The 20,030-nt window shown below is 39.8% G+C and overlaps 1 protein-coding gene across 1 annotated transcript in view; it reads right to left on the bottom strand.

The window, feature by feature from the left end:
* celf4 (CUGBP, Elav-like family member 4) overlaps positions 1-19,162 on the bottom strand; it is a 1,368,200-nt gene extending 1,349,038 nt beyond the window's left edge. Inside the window, exons 1-2 of the mRNA XM_072252349.1 lie at positions 18,979-19,162; positions 16,851-16,933 (exon numbers count right to left, since the gene is read on the bottom strand). Coding sequence (XP_072108450.1) covers positions 16,851-16,933; positions 18,979-19,162 — 267 coding nt within the window. The remainder of the gene's footprint in view (positions 1-16,850; positions 16,934-18,978) is intronic.
* Positions 19,163-20,030: the final 868 nt, after the last annotated feature.

Below are 20,030 nucleotides of genomic sequence, written 5' to 3' on the forward strand. Positions count from 1 at the left end.
GCTTTTTGAGACTCAAAATCAACAATTTTCTCTTAACTGGAGTATGCTTCCCTTCAGTAGAATTCAGATGGTTATGTCAATAACCTCCACCAACAAAGGTCATTCCAATAGCCTCCACCAACAAACAAACTAAATTGGCCAACTCACCCAGCAAAGTGCAAATTTCAAAGTAAATTTATTATTAAAGTACATACATGCCACCATATACAATGTTGAGATTCATTTTCTTTCAAGCATACTCAATAAATCCATAACAGAATAATAACCATAATAGAATCAGTGGAAGACCACACCACCTTGAATATTCAACCAGTGTGCAAAAGACACAAACTGCTATGCAAATACAGAAGTAAAGGAATAATAATAATATGTAAATAAGCATAAATATCAAGAGCATGAGATGAAGAGTCCTTGAAAGTGAATCCACGCATTGTGGAAGCATTTCAAAAATGGGGCAAGAGAAGTTAAGTGAAGTTATCTCCTTTGGTTCAAGAACCTGATGGCTGAGGAGTAATAACTGTTCCTGAACCTGGTGGTGTAAGTCCTGAGGCTCCTGTATCTTCTTTCTGATGACAGCAGCAAGAGGAGAATATGATCTGTCTAGTGAGGGTCCTTGTTGATGGTTTAGCTGAAACCTGTGTTCATTCTGAACTAATGTTGTAATATGATTGCAATATTTTAAGGAACATATCAATTTACATTGCCACCAATAATCTTAAATTAGTGCAGGGTAAGAAAACAAAATGGAGAGGGATTATAGTAAAGGGATAAGCACAGCTCGATATCGCTAAGAAATACCTCACCTGCTTATCACCTCATCCTAGCCTCCTCTTCCCTTTCTCCCATAATCTACTCTCTTCTTCCATCAAATTACTTTTGTTAACCCTTTACCTTTTCCACCTATCACCTCCCAGCTTCTCACTTCATCCCCTTCCCCTCCCCACCTACCTTCCTTCTTTGGTGGTCTCACCTATTACCTGTCAGCTTGTATTTCTTCCACTTCCCCACCTTCTTATTCTGTCTTCTTCTCCCTTCCTCTCCAGTCCTAATGAAGGGGTCTTGGCCCGAAACGTCAACTGTTTATTCTTCTCCATAGATGCTGCCTGACCTGCTGAGTTCCTCCAGCATTTTGTGTGTTTTCCAGCATCTGCGGGACCTTGTATGTTTGAGAAATGCAGTGACTGTGTTGATTTTTCCAAATGTAAGTTTTGTTTGGAAGGTAGCAGTTGCAATCAAACATTGGTTCCTGTTTTTGGCCTGGATCCTGGGAAAATGAGGATGAATGTCATGTCTATGCTGTTGAACTGTCTGTGATTAACTCATGCAGCAGAGGCAGAATCAAACCACATGTCCATACAGCTCATTACTTAGATTATTCAACCACTTTTGAATGATAGTGGCATAATATAAAATAAGGCAGATAGGCCTCATGAAACAGTTGTAGAACCCCTTGATCTTCTCTGGTTCAAATGGGAAGATTAGGTCTGAGAGACTAATGTATGCCAAGAGTTACATTATCATATAATTTGCATGTGGGCAAGCACTGCTGTGTACTTCAGTATGAATTAATGAATATCAAATGATGGCCTTTTGCACAACACATAGTGATGGCAAAACCCAGAAAACATGGGGATGGTGCCAATGGTAAAAAAATATATATTAGACTCTGATGAATATCCAACAGCACAAGAGAGTTGTAAAGTGTATTCTTGCTTGGAGGCAAGAAGTCTACTGAAAATGCATTCTTATTGAGAAGTTGCTCCTAAATGAACTCTGAGTCCTGACAGTGGGTATTATGTACTTCAATTCTCTTTATAAAGTTCTGTTTCAGTTAAAGTGATTCAAATGTAAACTCTGTACCTACAGACGCACTTTCAAGCACTCATGTTCTCAGTGTCAATTATTAATTTTTTATTTGCTCATTTTGTCTTCTTTTGCAGATAGTTGTTTGTGAGTCTTTGTTTATGTATAGTTCTTTAAAATAAATTCTATTGTATATCTTTGCTTTCCTGTAGATGCCTGCAAGAAATATTAATCTCAAAGTAGTATGTAGTGACACATACGTATTTTGATAATAAATTTATTTTGACATCGCCTTTGATCATATTTACTTCAAAATAAATATATGTCACCAGATGCTCCCCTGGGATTCATTTTCTTGCAGGCATTCTCAGTAGAACAAAGACCTACGACGCCTCTACTTTCTGAGGAGGCTAGGCTATGCATATAATTTCTTGTGGCCTTCTACAGATGTGAAGTAGAGAGCATCCTGGCATGCTGTATCACTGCATGATACAGAAACTGCACTGTGGTAGACAGGAAGACTCTACAATGGGTAGTCAAAGCTGCCCAATGCGTCACCAGCACCCGCCTACCTGCCATCAAGGACATATGTACAGCAAGGTGCCAGAAAAAGGCCAGCAATATCAATGAAGGATCCCACCAACCTTGCTCACCATCTGTTTGACCCAATCCCAATGTAACATCTACATTAGGATGACCAGACGCAAAAGCAGTTAATTTCTCAAAGCAGTAAGGCTGTTCAACACCACCACCCATTAACCCACCCCACAACCACTACTTTATCATTTCTTGGTCAGAGTCAGCTTACCTACAGACACTCCTGTACCTAGTGTCACTTTATGTACATACAATCAATGCAAATAAGCTATATTATGTATTTATATTAATTGTGTTTTTTATATTATTATGTTCTGTATCATGTTTTTACTGTGTTACATTGGATCAGTAATTATTTTAAGAAAATAACAATGATTTCATTCTTTTTCCCACTTATATACTGGAAATGAGTTAAACAATCTTGTCTAAGTGGGCTTTACAGGTGATATTTAGCTCACCAGAAAACTGGGTAGTACCCATGGTGTTCTGAAGACCTTGATCTTGGGCTGGTAGATCTTGATTTACTGGTAGTAACAACACTACAATTGGCCTATATGTCCCAGTACATAAACTATTTTCTATTCCATACATTTACCAGTGATTTGTGCTGGAGACACTATCACTAGCTATCGCCATAGAGATAGAAATGCATAAAAAAATGAACAAAATCCTATCATATTTTGAAATGGTAATTTCTAATGAATAAATATTTTAAATGGGTCCTACACTTGAGAATAGAGCATATGTGTTCACAAGCCTAGAACCAGTTACAAAGGCTGTTGATCCTGAAGGTTACGGATCAAGAGGTGTGACCCGTGGACCAATGCTGCTGGGTCACAAGCCGGGGCTGATCAACCCTGGCTGGGTTGCCTGATACTGAAAGACCAGAAACACCCAATGACCCAGGTAACGTCACTATTGATGTGTCCAAGCGCATCCTAGGATGTATCTGGTGCACTATCAATAACTCCAAAAGACTGGGAGTAGAGTAAATACTGAAAGGCTTTTACTAGCAGTAAAATGTAGCCTCCACCATGCTGAGTATCTGCCCCTGGACTGAGGGAGGAGCAATGGCACAATCGCCTTTATTCAGGGGTCACTGTGGGAGGGGCCACAGGAGCAGTCAGCAGAGGGGCATGTCCAGACAGGTAACCCAGTTACAACATATATATATGGTTTACCACAGTATCACAGCATCATAGGTATTCTATTCATGTGGTAATTATTTCAATAATAGTCTACCCCTTGTACATCATAGAACATACTTGAATCTTGAACACTACAGTGAAATGTGTCATTTGCGTCAAAGACCAACACAAACTGTGGATTGTGCTAAGGGCAGCCTACACATGTTGCTATGACTCCGCAGGCCCACCACTAATAAATAAAACTGTATGTACTGTATTTGGATTGTCCAGCAGCTGGAGTAAACCCACACAGTCATGGGAAGAAAGTACAACAGCAGGAATTGCACCGCAGTTGGTGATTGCTAGCGCTGTAAAGCATTGCCCAGAGTAGAATTGCCCAAGGAGAACTGTTCTCTTTGCTGCAGTTTTCATATAACAGAGAGCAGGTCTGTAGCACACCATGTGATGAGACAAAGAGCCAATTCTAAATACATGGAATTCAAACGCTTACAATTAACCAAATGGGCTTGGCTCTAAAATTACAGATAACTAGATTCACAGCCGAATAAACAATATTTGTTTTATAAAGTACAATAAGTTATCCTTTGATCATGTAAACAGTAGTATTATGAAGATAGGCGGAGGGACTGGTAGGTTTGAAGAAGCGGAAAGGCTACAGAAGGACAAATTCGAAGAAGTGGCAGATGGAATACAGCGTTAGGAAGTCCTTGGTCATGCACCTTGGTCGAAGAACTAAAAGCATGGAATGTTTTTTAAATGGAGAGAAAATTCAAAAATCTGAAGTGCAAGGGTACTTGTGTAGGATTGCTTAAAGGTTAATTTGCAGGTTGAGTCAGTGTTGAGGAAGGCAAATAAAATGTTATCATTCATTTTGAGAGGACTAGAATATAAAAGCATGGATGTAATGCTGAGGCTTTATAAGGCACTGGTGAGGCCACATTTGGAATATTGTGAGCAGTTTTAGGTCCCTTATTTAAGGAAGGATGTGCTGACATTGGGGAGGCTTCAAAGGAAGTTCACAAAAATGATTGCAGGATTGAACAGCTTATCATATGATGAGTGTTTGATGACTCTAGACCAGTACTCACTGCAATTCAGAAGAATGGTGACGGGGGAATTTCAATGAAACCGATTGAATGTTGAAAGACCTTGACAGAGTGGACGTGGAGAGGATGTTTCCTATGGGAGGAAAGTCTAAGACCAGGGGATACTGCCTCAGAATAGAGGAATGTCCATTTAGAATGGAGATGAAAAAAACTCTTTATGAGGAAGAAATTCTTCAGCCAGAGAGTGGTAAATTTATGGAATTTGTTGCCACAGATGACTGTGGAGGCCATGTCATTGGATAAATTTAAGGCAGAAGTTGATAGGTTCTTGACTGGTCAGGGCATGAAGGGATATGGGGAGAAGGCAGAAGAGTGGGGCTGAGAGAGGAAATGGATCAGCCATGATGAAATGGTGGAGCAGACTCAATGGTCCAAATGGCCTAATTCTGCTCCTACTATACATTTTAAGGTCTTATTATTTGTTTCTTAAAGCACAGTAAACAATAGTATTAAGAACGCTGGGCAGCACCTATGGAGAGCGAGGCAGATTTAATAACAGACAATGATCTTCAACCTGAAGTGCTAAGACTGGTCCTTTTTTAATAGATGCTCCTCTCTTGCTGATAATTTCTAGTATTCTCTGTCTTTAATTCAGATTTCCAGCATCTGCAGTTTTCTGGTTTACATTTTGGCAATAAAAATGTAAAATATTGTGTTGACTAACAATAATAATACATCTACTTTAAGAGTGTTTCCATGTAAAACTCTTCACGCAGCAGATACCAGGATTTGTATATGTGTGTGTGTGTGTGTGTGTGCGTGTGTGTGTGTGTGCGCGCGCACGCAGACACACACACACACACACACACACACACAGAGTGGCAAATAAAATGAGCATATTATAATTGGAATTGCTGCTCGCAGATTTGATTACAGAAAGTACATATTAGGTTTAAAGATGGTATTAGAACAGAGACGCTTTTTAAGAGTCTAATCTAGAATGTAATGTTATACTTCAGTGCACTCTGCTTTCCTGGTACTCTGTTAATAACGACATTCATTTAAGGAGACTATTTCAAAAAATTTTATAGAATTTGCATTACATTAGTACCTTATTCTTCTTAGTGCAGAAGAACAAAAAAACATGCTTGCACTAGAAAACCACCAAGGCTCCACATTCTTATTTTAAACAAGTCCATGAACACAACGCCCCTGCTGAGTTACACTAGTAATCTCATTCATCTCTATGTGCCCTTTATCCATGACACTTCAGGTCAAAGGTTATGCTATTTAAGTCATTAATTATAGTCCATGTCTCTCACCAGGAAAAGTGACATTTTTTAAACCTTTGTTTAAACTGCTTCCCTTCACCAATGCACTGAGATTTTGCAATCATTCGTATTCTCAGATCAGAGAATAGAATTTAAAGTTTAATTAAAGTCTTATGTTTCCCCTACAGGGTGACCACATTTCCTCTCCCTGATCCTAACCGTAAAAATTAACATCAAGATTTTCTTTAAATTGGGACTCTCCCCCATCTACAGCTATCTTTCCCTTCGTTGCTGAGATGGGGAAGTGGAGTAGTCCTTTTACTCATATCCAAAAAGTCTTACAATTACATCTGCACAATTTCATCGAAACACAAAGAATTACAGCTTTGAACAGCCCACTTGGGCTGCTTGATCCTTGTCAGTAATTAGAATCACGAATCTGTGTCCCGGAGGTCAGGGCGTGTGCATTGTTTCCTGTGCCAGGAGGAGCTCCAGCCGAAACTACTGTTCCGGTGATGGTTTAGGCAGAAATGAATGCCGAAGGCTTTGATTCTAGGCACCTTACTTCATGGGCTTGACAATCTAATGCTCTCCTGCTTGGAAATAACGGACTGTGCAAGCAACCTTATGTAACAGGTGGCATTGCCTACACTCACAGAAGATGGAGTATGTCATTACTGACAAGTCACAATTCGTTTCTCTGACACAGCAGTTCATATTCCCTGCACCTGCTATTGTGTATGTTTACATGAAACAGGATCCATTATTTGTATCCATCCTTTTCAGTCATTTCTCTCTTCCCTTCATTTCATTGTTATCTCCAGCACAGCTGTGTAAATTTAACTCTTTCAAGAGCAGAGCACTTTTTAAAAGCAATCTTTAGAGAAAAAAAATCGAGAAGCAGCCCAGCTGGGAAACTCCAGACAGCTCTTTAAGTGTTACTTGGTCCTGTTCCTCATTAAAAATTTACTCAGCATTTTCTACACATGCAGTGGCTAAAAATATTTTGAAAGCTGCAAAGCACATCCTGTACTCCAGGGGTTTATTTGCATTTAGTATATAAAGGAGGGTTGGAAATCTAGACAATGGAGAATTACTATTTAAGGAAAACCCTTTCTTCTTTTTGGGTGACCTTATTATCACGTTGAAGTGGTGGTACCATGTTTCAAAATATCCCCCTTTCCTGTCAGCTGCTGAGAAGCCACATGGCAAATTGAAGAAGCCAGCTAAGCATTTCAAGATTAAAAAGTAGCAGCGACCATGAAAGTTACAGTTCCAAAGAAACTTCAAAGCTAATTGCTCTGAATGGTCCCTTCTTAAAATGTAATGTCCCATGTATTTTTCTTCTCCTTGCTAATTTGATGGCTTGGTAAACAGAGCTAATCTATCTATCTACATTTTATCTCAGTCACTGCACTATAAACATATTAGACTGTTTATAATGCTGCCTATATTGTGAATACCTGCTGGTGTTTCTGTATTAATGGACATTTTCTTCTACTTCCGCACTTTAACCTCTGTTTATTTCTTATATAATCCTTTATTTGTGTAATTGTAGAATGTTGTTGTTCCTTTTGTTTCATGGCACGAAACACACCCCAGCAAATTCCCAACACGCGTAAATGTATATGTCGAATAAAGTTGATCCTTGATCTGAAAGATTCTGTCTGAAAAGGGCTTAGAGAATAGAACAATACAGCACAGTTCAGTCCCTTCAGCCCACAAAGTTTTGCCAACGCTTTAACTTACTCTATGATCAGTCTAACCCTCCTCTCCCACATACCCTTGCATTTTCCTTTTATCCATGTGCCTATCTAAAAGTCTCTTAAATGTCCTTGATGTATCTATCTCCAGCATCGCCCTAGCATCTACCACCCTGACATCCCCTTGTACTTTCCTCCATACACTTTAATGTTATGCCACTTGTATCATCTATTTCCACCACGGTAAAAAGTCTCAGGCTGTCTATTTTATCTCTTTTTCTCTCCAAAGAGAAAAGCTCTAGCTTGCTCAGTCTACCATCTTAAGACATGCTTTCTAATCCAGGCAGCATCCTGGCTTGATATGGTGAGGGGTATGCTACTTAAGATCAAATTTCTTCACCTAGATAGTGTTCAACCTGTGGAATTGTCCAATACAAAAGGTAATGGAGTCAAGTAATTCGTCGATTCAATGTGGAGGTGGATATATTTGTTAATACCAAGGAGATCAAGGAATAAGTGGAGAAGCTGGGAACATGATTCTGAGGAGCATGTGAAGACATAATCATGTTTAATAGTTTCTATGCCCAAAGTTCAGAACAGAGTCAACTCCTGGTATTACCAGGCAGTGTTAAGACTATATTACTTCAACCTTTCTTTCCAATATTCCACATCAGTACATATCAATGCTAAATGTGGTACTTACTCTGATCCTAAGCTTTCACTGGCTAATAACTGGAAACCTTCTCTCGTGCATGACAATAATGCTTATGAATATTAAGGAATTCTAAAGCAATGCTTTAGTTTTAACATATTTATGTTTATCTGCTCACAATTTACGTCAATGGAAGACATGAATGATGTTGTCCCTTCACTGTAATATTCCAGTCTGCTGTTATTTTTGCTGGGTTCAGCATTACTCCTGCTAAAGGAAGACCAGGATAGATTTTTATAGGTTGCTGCAGATCAATGGAGTTAGATCTAACAATCTTAAAAACAAGCTACTCCCACATACAAGGATACAATAATTACATATTTATAAAAGAGCTTCCAAAGATATAGTCAGCAGAGTTGCTTGTAAAACCACAGCTCATATTACACTGAGGTGACATTAGGTTGCCAAGATCCTGGGGAGCTATGTGTCTATTATACGAAGTGTTTACTAACTTATTTTTCATATCATATTCTATTAATGTTTCAGGAACCTGTTACACTGGGAGGAACAATCCTTTGGGTAAGAGACCTGTTAGGGAAAACATTGTGGTTCAAAGCAGGCTTATTGTAGTTGTTGCTTTGATAGGTTACTGGTTAGGTTTTATGAAAGGCAACAGATTGTTCATGTACGAGGTTACTCACACAGATTCTGTAAGTGGCATTTAGAAAGATATGTCATACGGAATGCCAACATCAGGTAAAGAGTATGGAAGTGCTATTTAGAGCATAGAACATAGAACATTACAGCACATTATGGACCCTTCACTCATGATGTAGTGCTGACATTTTAGCCGATTCTAGAATCAATCTAACACTTCCCTCCTACATATACCTCCATTTTCCTACCATCTATGTGTCTTGCTAAGAGTTTCTTAAATGGCCCTAATGTCTCTGCCTCTACCACCACCCCTGGCTGCGTGTTCCATGCACTCACCACTCTCTGTCTAAAGAACTTACCTTTCCCATCATGCCTATATTTTCATTAAATCACCTTAAAATTATGTCCACTTGTATTAGCCATTTTCACAATGGGAAATAGTGTCTGGCAATCCATTCTATCTATGCCTCTTATCAGCTTGTACACCTCTCTCTCATCCTCCTTTGCTCCAAATAGAAAAGCCTTAGCTTACTCAACCTAGTTTGATAATCCAGGTAGCAGCCTGGTAAATCTCCTCTGCACCCTCTCTAAAGCTTCCGTATCCTTCCTATAATGAGACGACCAGAACTGAACACAATTTGACAAATCCTTTGAGGGCTTATCAGTCAGGTCACACTGAGAGATCAACTAGGTGAATTATTTGGAAGAGCTATCAGAAGTAAATGTGTGAAACTTTATCATATTGATTATATGAGTTGCAGTATGACAAATTGTGAATAAATCTATTAATTAAATCATTAAGAAAATTAAAATAATGGCTTATGGAATGGTACGGAACTTAGTGCTGATTTGGATCAGCGCAAAGAATTGAAACTGAATGTGCTCAGTGAATAGATAGGTGGTATCTGTTCAGCACAGTCCTGGACTCTCAACTACTTACCTATTAAGGTGAGGATGTAAGGATAAATTGAAATGCAAATGTATTTGTGTATGATACAATGAGAAACTAAAGTGTGAGCATGACAGAAGGAGGAGAAGAAGTGGTAATGTGAGAGATTTGAAATCATTTACTTCAATAGGAAAAAATAGAGAAAAAAGATATTTTGTGTACGGTATGATAATAGGGAAAACAAACTTGCAGAGGGAACTTAGTGAACTAATTTAATGAATACCATAAGTTAACTTACATTTCCAAGAAATATCAGTATTTATCATGAAGCGCTGCTCAGAATGTGGGAAGAAACTTTCAGACGGCAAACGTAGAAAGTTACCATTCTGCAGATAAATCTGGACTTATCAAGTATTCCAGAGAAAACAAAAAAATACAAACTTCTGGAGGAAAACAGCAGATCAGGTAGCAACTGTATAGTTAAAAGGATAGTTGACTTTTCAGGTCAACATCCCCTGAATTTTAAAATTATTTAATGAAGTATTCACAAGATTGCTTGATTAATTGTGTTTCCTCTGTTCTACTATATGTTGCTTGACTGTTACTTCCGATTATATAGAATATTTGATGTCAAAGATAGAAGAGACCATAGATTCTGCAATCTGGAGCAAATTGCTGGAGGAACTCAATGGGTCAAATAGCATCCAGGGAGGCAAAGAGATAGCTGACATTTTGGATAAAGATCCTACTTCAGGACCAAGAGTGAAAAGGAGAAATAACCAGAATAAAGCAGTGAGAGGTGTGGGTGAGACAGGGGCTAGTAGATGGTGAGGAGGGGGTGACGGGGAGATGGAGCTGGGTGGGGGAGCAGGAAGGATGCAGGTGGGAACATTGACCAGTGGTTGATATAGACAAAATGTGAAAGAAAATAAAAGAGGCAGATGGAGCCATGTTGGAGGTTGGGGGTAGAAAGTGGCTGGAAGGTAATAGGTAGATGCTGTAGATGCTGGAATTTGATAGGTAAGGAAATTTATAAGTGGGACCAGATCACAGAGGGATAATGGACAGATTGAACCATTTGGGAAGAGTATAGGACACATAGGCAGATGGGGGAGGGGAGGTGAGTGAGATTGATGTTGGAAAATAGTTGGCTCAGAAGGAGTGAGAAAAGAGCACAAAGTTTGCTTTTACCTGACAATGGAAAATATGATGTTCAATCACTTGGATTGTAGACTGTCCTGGTGGAATATGAGGGATTGTTCATCTGCTTTGTGTTTAGTTTCATTCTGGCAGTGAAGAGGGCTGAGAGCAGACGGGATGGGGTGGGAATGAGAAGGGGAATGGAAATGGCTAGGAACCGAGTGCTCAAGATAGCTAATGCAGACAGAGCATTGGGATTCCACAAAATGGTCACCTTGTCTGTAACAGGTCTCACTGGTTAACAGGAAGCAACATTGAGAGCACTGAATGTGCTAGGTTAGGCTGGAGGAAGTGCGAGTAAAACTGTGCCTCTTCTGGAAGGGTTGATTATGTCCTTAGATAGTGGTTGTGGGGGAGACAGGGAGAGATGGGTCAATAGGATTTGTGCATTGCTTACTTGTCATTCTTTGGTTAGGTATATTTTTTTTAATGTATTGTTCTGTATTTCTTTTTTTCCTGTAAATAACTGCAAGAAAATGAATCTCCATGTGGTAATGTTAACACGTTCATATTTTGAGAATGAATTTTACACTAACTTTGAGCGATCCACAGAGTCAACGACGGAGTGGTTCATGAGGAAAGCAGAAACAATGGGTGGGAGGAGGTGTAGTCAAGATAACTATGGGAGTCAGTGTGTTGGTAGTACATGTCAAAGGATAGTTTGACTCTGAGATTCCATAAAGCGTGAGTGGTGTTAGAAATTAACTAAGACAATTTGAGGACAAGGTTGGAACTCGTAGTGAAAGGTGATTGATGAGTTTTGCATGAGTGCACAATGCATTTTTCAATTTCAGATAGCCTGTGCAACCTCCTTTTTCTCCCCTTCTGATTCACCCATATACTCCTAAACCCAGCCTTCACATCTCAATTGCCTACTTTTGTTTTCCTTTCCGACATGCTTGTCACCCACACACTTAACTCATCGGATCTCCTTCTCCTCTTCCCATATCCCACTCCTTACTTTTCAGTTTCCAGCAACTAAACCTGCTTACAACTCCCCTTGTCCCCTTCCTGACCCCGTCCCTACCTTCGCCCTCCCCTCCCCCCCACCACTTAGCTTCATTGCCCCTTGTTTAATCTTTCTCCTTATCTATTTCTACCTGTTACCAACTGGTTACTGCTCCTAGCTTCACCCCTTGCCATTCCCCCACCCAGACTTATTTGCCCATCAACCCTCCTCACCTGGATCCACCTATCATTTGCCTGCCCCTGATTGATCCACCCCTTTCACCTCTTTACACACGCTGTCTCTACCATCACCACCCCGACTGCACTCTCAGTCCTGATGCAAGATCTTGACCCAAATTGTTAACCATCCCTTTGCCTCCACAGATGCTGCTCGACCAACCAAGTCTCTCCAGCAATTTGCTCCAGATTACAACATCTGCAATCTCCTGTATCATTAGATATTCTATTTGGATGGAATTAACAGTGATAAAACACAATTAATCAGAGCATAAGATTGTTCTGTTTTAAACTTCAGGGTATACAGCATATAAAATGAAGGAAAAAAAGAAAAATCAATGGAAATTTTGTGGAAATAGCATTTTTCTTAGCTTTGTTGTCCAATGAGTGCAAGTTTCTCCCAAAAAAAATTGGCTGCTATTAAAGTATACGTTGTCTCTCAATAAATTTACATCAGACTATGCATAGTCAACAACTTATTTTTTAAAGATCTGATGTAAAATAAAAATGTCTGTTAAGAAGTATACCAAGTGTAAAATCATTTGGATGCATCCATGCAGATAGTTATAAACTATTACCCTTATTACTTTGGCACACATACAATAAAAACTTATATCATTTGTTACATTGACAAAACAAACCCATTTTCTCATTCATTACAGTTTTAATGTGATCATTCAAATCCATTTAACTTCTTTCGTCATTATATAGACTAACTTTTGTTACTAAGTTATATGTTCCTTCCTTGCATTTACATGGTTTCACCAGTAATTTAATTTTAACATATACTTTCATATTTTTGCTGTTAGTGCCATGACAAATTTTGTTTTATCCATTGCTAGTAATTCCTCACTTTTTTTATTATAGAGGCTTAGGCAGATGGATATAATCAGTGTCAAAGCAAATGATAATCAAGATATGTTGTTTTATCCTGAATCCCAAAGTCATCACTTATCATATGTAGGAATATTACCCTTAACATTGCTGTTTGCACTTATATTTATGCCTCCTCATTAAAAATGGTAGTTGCACCTTGTGAATTAATGAATACAGAAAATGCAAAAATATCATGTTTCAGACGTATGCATGTTACATCGAAATATTTTATATGCTAATGGCTTAACTTTACTCTGATATTCATTTGACACCAAAAATAAAGCCAATATAAGCCTTCTTTCCTGCAATACTTTTAAGACATTAAGCTGGCCTTTGTATTTGGTGGAACTGTAAAGACGATTCAATCAGAGCAAGCTAATCCCGTTGGATCACAAACTTTCCAAAGAAGCCAAACTGAGGGATAAATCCCTGTTTCCACTTTGATTCAGATATCTTAGTTGCACTGTTTTCCAATACTGGGTACTGATATTGCACCAGCAGGAGTGGGCTTGGTGCCCTTGATTAGACCATCCTTCCAACAATTATGATTACTATCATTTCCCTTTCCTCCTACTTTTTCCAACATTACCAACTTGTCAGAAAGAAGTATGTCCTTTATTATATTTTAATGGATACATTTATTGAAAAAAGCAAGACAGCACATGCTAGTTTTTTTATTCCGTTGGACCGAACTTTTCACTCAATGCAAAACCATGCCATCTCATATTATAATCAATGATTAGAAAACTTAAAAGAATTGATAGATGTTAAAATCTCAGTAACTGTCATCACAGGGGTGAGAAGCTGAAGACATAGAATTCAGAACAAGCATGATACATGTTTCACTGCTGTACTGCCTGGTCTTCTAATATCCATCTTTTTTGTTCTGTCTTTTTTTTTATATCTTTGCCAGGTGTCTGCTCGGGAATGAACTTAAATGCTTGGCAACACAAAAGAGATATCTCTGGAGTGCAGCATGCTCACTTCCAACCCCCACCCCCAAAACTCTCATTATTGTGTGAGGCCATGTGCTCTGCAGCAGCCCGTTAATGAGACATGGCAGATACAGCAGGCTCACAACTCTCATTCTCTGAAAGGAAGCATTTCCTTATTAAGCTCCATCTCATTACTTTCAGCTTCAGCCATTCAATAGACAATAATGAGGAAGTGTAAGTGCTTGCTTGCTCGCTCGTTCCCTCTGACTCAGATGGAACAACATGTGTAATCATCCCCACGCACATTTCTTGCACACATCTTGCACCTCCCATTGGATATTCTTGCTGTATTTTTTCTTTAAAAAATCTAATTCTTCTCAATGCCTCAGCATCTCAAGCAGCTCAACAAAGCTCAGACAGACATCAATCCCTTTTGCTCTGTCTCTCTTACTGTAATACGGTGACTTTTACAGCCCCTTTATACAAGGAAAAGGTCTTATTGCCTATAAATACCATGACATTTTTAGATTAAATGGTGTTGACATAATTAAAAGTTTTAAAAAGGCATTGTCTAAATGCAAATCCACTCAAAACATTTCTTACAGAAATTCAAAGTGCTTAAGAAAAGATTCAAAAATAAGAAGCTAAAAGTTACAGTCATTACAATGAGCATTTGTGTCCTGCATCATTTATACACCAAATTCACAGAAACAATATCTCATGTACATGTCTAATGATACAGCATTTCTTTTGTTGCTATTTTTTTTACTGAGCAAATTAATTTCCTAACTTTAAAAACTGTCAGTCATTGCTGGACAGTGAGGAAATTGATTTACAGAAATTAAGTTAGAAGTCACATTCTTATTTTATGATGTCATTATAAGTCCAAAAAATCTACAGTTCCTGATTGGTTGGTTTAACAACTGCTTTTTTCTTGTCTTTCATTTTATCTATTTTTGCCATTTAGTGTTATTTGTTGACCTCTATAAGGTTACACCACTAATGGTTCTGAGTGCAGTTTGTTAAACAACCGGGCAAAAGGGAATCTACCAACAGATACATTATCCCGATCAGTCCAAAGTACCAGAGTTAATCTTTAGCAAAAACAGCCCACTGCCAGTTTATATTTCTGGTGTATTAGGGAGCCAGTAAAAGTAGATGACAGCTGAAAGTACACAAAAGGACAGTATAGTTTTTTTACACACATGCATGCACATGTAAAGATCGGTCATTTGGGTCTTAATTATGTGTGCCTAATGCCCACCAATTACTGTGTAAACTAGTAATATAGCTTAACAATGTAACAGTGAAGGGCCCGGTGGCCGAACGCCTCCTTCCCCTCCCCCTTCAAATGTGATTATGTTTGTGAAGATTTGAGAATAACAGACTATTACATCCGAAGAGGAGTTTAAATACGAAGGAGGGTCTCTTTATTTTTTTAACTTGGAGGGCTTCTGCGAGGCGGTGACAGCTGTTGACTTAAATACATCTCTACAATGGGAATGAAGCGGGCCATGGGAAAGCTGAAGGCTTCTGTATGATAATAAGTCTTGACAAAAGCCACACAGCCCCATGATAGTAGGTGGCTACATATTGAATGTATAACGATTCACACTCCCAGCTACCAAGTATAACTCCCTGACTCCATGCTGATTAAATATATATATATATATATATAAATGCAATATTAGTGCAAACCCTGATTGGATCAGAGGTGGCACGCGGATAGTATTAATCTAAGAACTTCAACGCCAATTGTATTTTGTTTTATTCTCCCCTCGTTATTCTGATGGGAATAACCCTAATACAGTTTTACACACTGTAATTTATACATATCATTCTGCACCAACCACCAGACCTCATCATCCATCCGTACCGGTATGTGTATTGATCACCTTGTGACAGGCGACTGGCTATGAAATAGACTAAAGGAATCATAGGCTTTAGTGAGGTGCTACGGACTGCACTCAAACACATTCAGAGGTTACATTTATCTCCATAATGGAGGGTTGGGGTGAGGGTACGGGGCAGAGGGAGAAATATTGCAATAAGCAAACGCAGCTCATCCTTGCAAACTATGTATGGGCCGTTTTGCCTTCCAGCCCCAAACAGTACTGGTAACACGCTTGCTTGAATTTGTCAGCCTTGTTATAAAATATGTATTTCGAGTAGCAAAATTAATCGATGAGAGGATGATATCAGTGCTGATTGCATAAATGACTCTTGAAATCCAATCTTAAAATGTCCATAATCACACCACAGTCTTTTTCCTCAGCGAAATCCAGAAACCAACCGGGGCTGTCAAAGTGAAGCACACGCGTCTCCTTCAAAGAAAATATCAAGCGCCGTTGACATCCACATGGCTCATTGTCTAAAGCTGCTCATCTGGACCCGAGTACCCCTCCTTTGAAAAGATGTCAGGTACCTCCACCAATCTGCACGTTGTATTTAAATACATACCACACCGGCTGTCGTCAGACTGCCTTTGACACAGAGGACAAGGTACGGGTCCGCAACACAATCACCAAAACGCTTCTTAGCAATAAAGCCACGTTTCTCTCTCTCTCTCTCTCTCTCTCTCTCTCTCTCTCTCTCTCTCTCTCTCTCTCTCTCTCTTTCTCTCTCTCTCTCTCTCTCTCTCTCTCTCTCCCTTTCTTAAAACTGCACCAGGTTGAAAGTTTGACCCTGCGCTCACATCCCCAGATAAGTTAAAATAAATAATTTACACTGCTTCTAATACTACGATGAATGACTTTCATTTTAAAGTTTTATTACGAAAAAAAATCTAAACAGCCGCCCGAGGTGATGCGCCCAACACTGCACAGGGAAGGTAATAGTTCCGATCCATCAACAAGGTAAGGAAACTTGAAAACATCTTTTGAACTTACCCCAGGTAATGTCTTCTGTTCATGCAACGCACTCTGGGCCTTCAGAGCAGATTCCCTGGCACAGTACGTTAGGAAGGCACAACCTAATCATTTAGTTAAAGGGAAAAGGACATAACAAAGTAATCGTCAATATAACGTTACCGTCACTTCTACCTTCAAAATGATCTCAGTGAGTATTGTTCCAACAATCCAATTTTCTTAGTGCAAACTGCCAGGATCAAATTGCGTCAAACTAAATTATTTTTATACTTTCGACTTGTAATTTAAACACAAATTTTATTTAAATATGTCAGTCCATGTGTTTTCGAAATGTATGCCCTCCTGTAGGGACAGCCTTTAAACTAGGCATTGTGTAGATATTGCAATTATATTAAAGAAAATGCTCTTAATTCCAAAAACTCATTCGAGTAATGATACAAAATGTACGCTAACATACTACAAAATCCAAATCTAACATAGCACACAGTTTTAGTTGTGTTTACTCTTTTAAGTCTATGTTTGAAGTAATATCTACTTGAGTGAACTGGGCACAGTTCTGTGTGTGCGTGTGTGGGGTGGGGGCGGTCTCCGCTGCCCCTCGTCATTAACAGCTAAGGCTGCGACAGTTATCTTTATATTATCAGAAGTCGGTGGTGTCTGCACAGTGCCATATGTGGGCTGGCGGTGGAAGTTAACCCACAGGAGTTGTCACTGTTGATGCAGAACACACCCCCGGCAACTTCGAACTCCGCCGCTTCCAAACCAGGCGCACAGAGTAGGCACACTGGAGGGAAAGAAACGTACAAAGGGTTCTCACCCGCCCCCCCCCCCCCAGACCTGGCTTATTTGCAGTGCGTGCATACATAATTTATTATTTAAAAATGGCAGCACGGTACAAAAATAAATCAAAGTCTCAGATTCCAAGCAGACGCGAACAAAAATTGGATGCTATGTACTTTTTGAGTGTTCTTAAATTGGGAGAAAATGGCAATCGACAATCTTAATATGATCAGTAAATAATTATTATCTGAAGGCTTAAAGGTTTGGAATCACATCACTCATATCATTGAAATTTCAATCCATGTTATTGAAAATAGCATGCAGTCTTATCCGCGCCTGTGAATGCGGACGTTGAGCTCATAAATATTGCATTTTAAATTACAGATAACCCAAGGCCCTTTTCATATCTTACTTTTACCACCACCCCCCGCCCCCACCACACCGCCTCTTTCCAACACGCAGATTTACTGTGCACCTGCACACCCTTGTGTGTGCTCTTCCTCATATCGCCCGGCGGCAGCAGCGGGGTCATTTCGCCTTTTTTTAAAATCACGGCTACAAATCCTGCAAGTTATTATCTCTGTCTCTCTCTCTCTCACTCTCTCACACACACACACACTTACTCTCACTCTCTGTATGGGTGAGTGCATGTGTGTATGTGTGGGAGAGAGAGTGAATGAGTGTGTGTGTGTGTGTTGAGATAGAGAGAGGGTAGATAGATAGAGTGAGAGTGAGTGAGTGAGAGAGAGAGAGAGAGAAGCTCGTGTTTAAACCCATTTATGAATTCCTTCATTTCGTTTCAATCCAGGCAATTGCACCCCCCCCCCAGCTCTCTCCCACGCACAGCCCTGCCGCCAAATCATTACAACTAAAAAGTTGTCTTTTGTCGAAACTGTCGGTGCGAACTGTGAACTCTAGCCAGCAGCGCCGTCCCTAAGTATTACTAACTCATCCGAGTCTTAACGGCCAAGAAATAAAATCTAAACACATACACGCAACGGAGAGAGGGAAGAAATGAAAAAGGGAAGCTGGCGGAACCGGAGTTCGCCTACAGCTCTGAAATCACAAGTTATGTCAATGGGTTTGAAGTATACAGTGAGAAAGCAGAGTGAATCTCAGTCTTCGGCACTCCATGGGTTCTGGATTTTCTCAACATTAAGATCGCAGACCACTCGTCTTTGCAAACGCTATTTTTAAAGTAGAAAACGGGCTTGCGATTCCGGCTATCCTTTCAGCACCACAACAGAAACTGGACAGAGCTAACATTAACATCGCTATAGAAGCACAAAAGGCAATCGCGGATTGTGCCGACTTTGGAAAACCCCTAACTTGTTCTCTAGATACAGTAAAGACTATGGTGTATACAGACCCTTGTGCATGCCGGTGAAGCGGTCCTTCAGCACCGTGAGCTCGTAGATCTTGCCAAATTCCTCAAAGAGGGGCTTGAGGTCCTTCTCCTCCAGGTTGCGGGGGATCTGGCCGATGAAAAGTTTGATGGCGTCGTGGTCCTTCATGGGGATGGTGCTGTTCTGGCCGTGGCTGAGTCCGTTCATAGGCCCGTTGGCTGTGCTGATCTGGATGTTGTTGTTGAGGCTGTCTGCTGCCTGCTGCACGCCGTTCGTTAACGTGGCCATCTTTCTCCCACACTGCGTGACGTCAGGCAACTTTCCTTTACATTGACTCCGCCGTTTAAACAGACTGGAGCGGCTCAAGGTCGGCGCAGACCCGGGGTGGATGAAGCAGCCTACCCTCTCTCTCGATGACTCTCTCTATTCCGCTACACCACAACCCCAGATAGTGGTACCTTCCAATAATCCAGCCATAAAAAGGCAGCTTGCGCACGTTCGATTTTTTTGTGCTTCTTCCTTGATATAATAATAAATACCTACCTTCTTTAATACACATTATAAAGAAGAGCAAAAACCGCTCTGACAACAATAATTTCATTTCTGAGCGATCATTTGCGGTTAGGATTGCTGCTGAGATACATTTCTAGATTAGGAGCGTGTTTGAAAGTGTAGTGACATACGTGTGATATTCTGCCGATTTCTGGCTGGTTATTGTATGTTGTATTTTACTGTATTTTCTTTTTTCAGTTGAAGGCGGCGTAAGGAAGTCTGGACTGATTCTTAGAAAGCGTGCGATCCGGGAACAAAGGGAAATCGTCCCAGCCTTTGAAAGCTGCGAGCTGTTTTATTAGAGGGAGGGGGGAATTGTTGGCGAGGGTGGCGAAACAATCAGATCAGTTGATGAATATAAGAAATCGGCGAAGATAGTACTTTATTTCAACATGATTAGTGATCGCTTAGGTTGAGTTTGTTATATTGGGACGGGGCGAGGAAGGGGAATAGTAAAGTCATTAACTTGCGTTTTTTTTTAAAAAAAATAACATATTGGCGCCTTCTTCGCGCATCATTGTCA

Source organism: Mobula birostris, chromosome 3 (assembly GCF_030028105.1).
Source record: "Mobula birostris isolate sMobBir1 chromosome 3, sMobBir1.hap1, whole genome shotgun sequence".
NCBI classification, from domain to species: Eukaryota; Metazoa; Chordata; class Chondrichthyes; order Myliobatiformes; family Myliobatidae; genus Mobula; species Mobula birostris.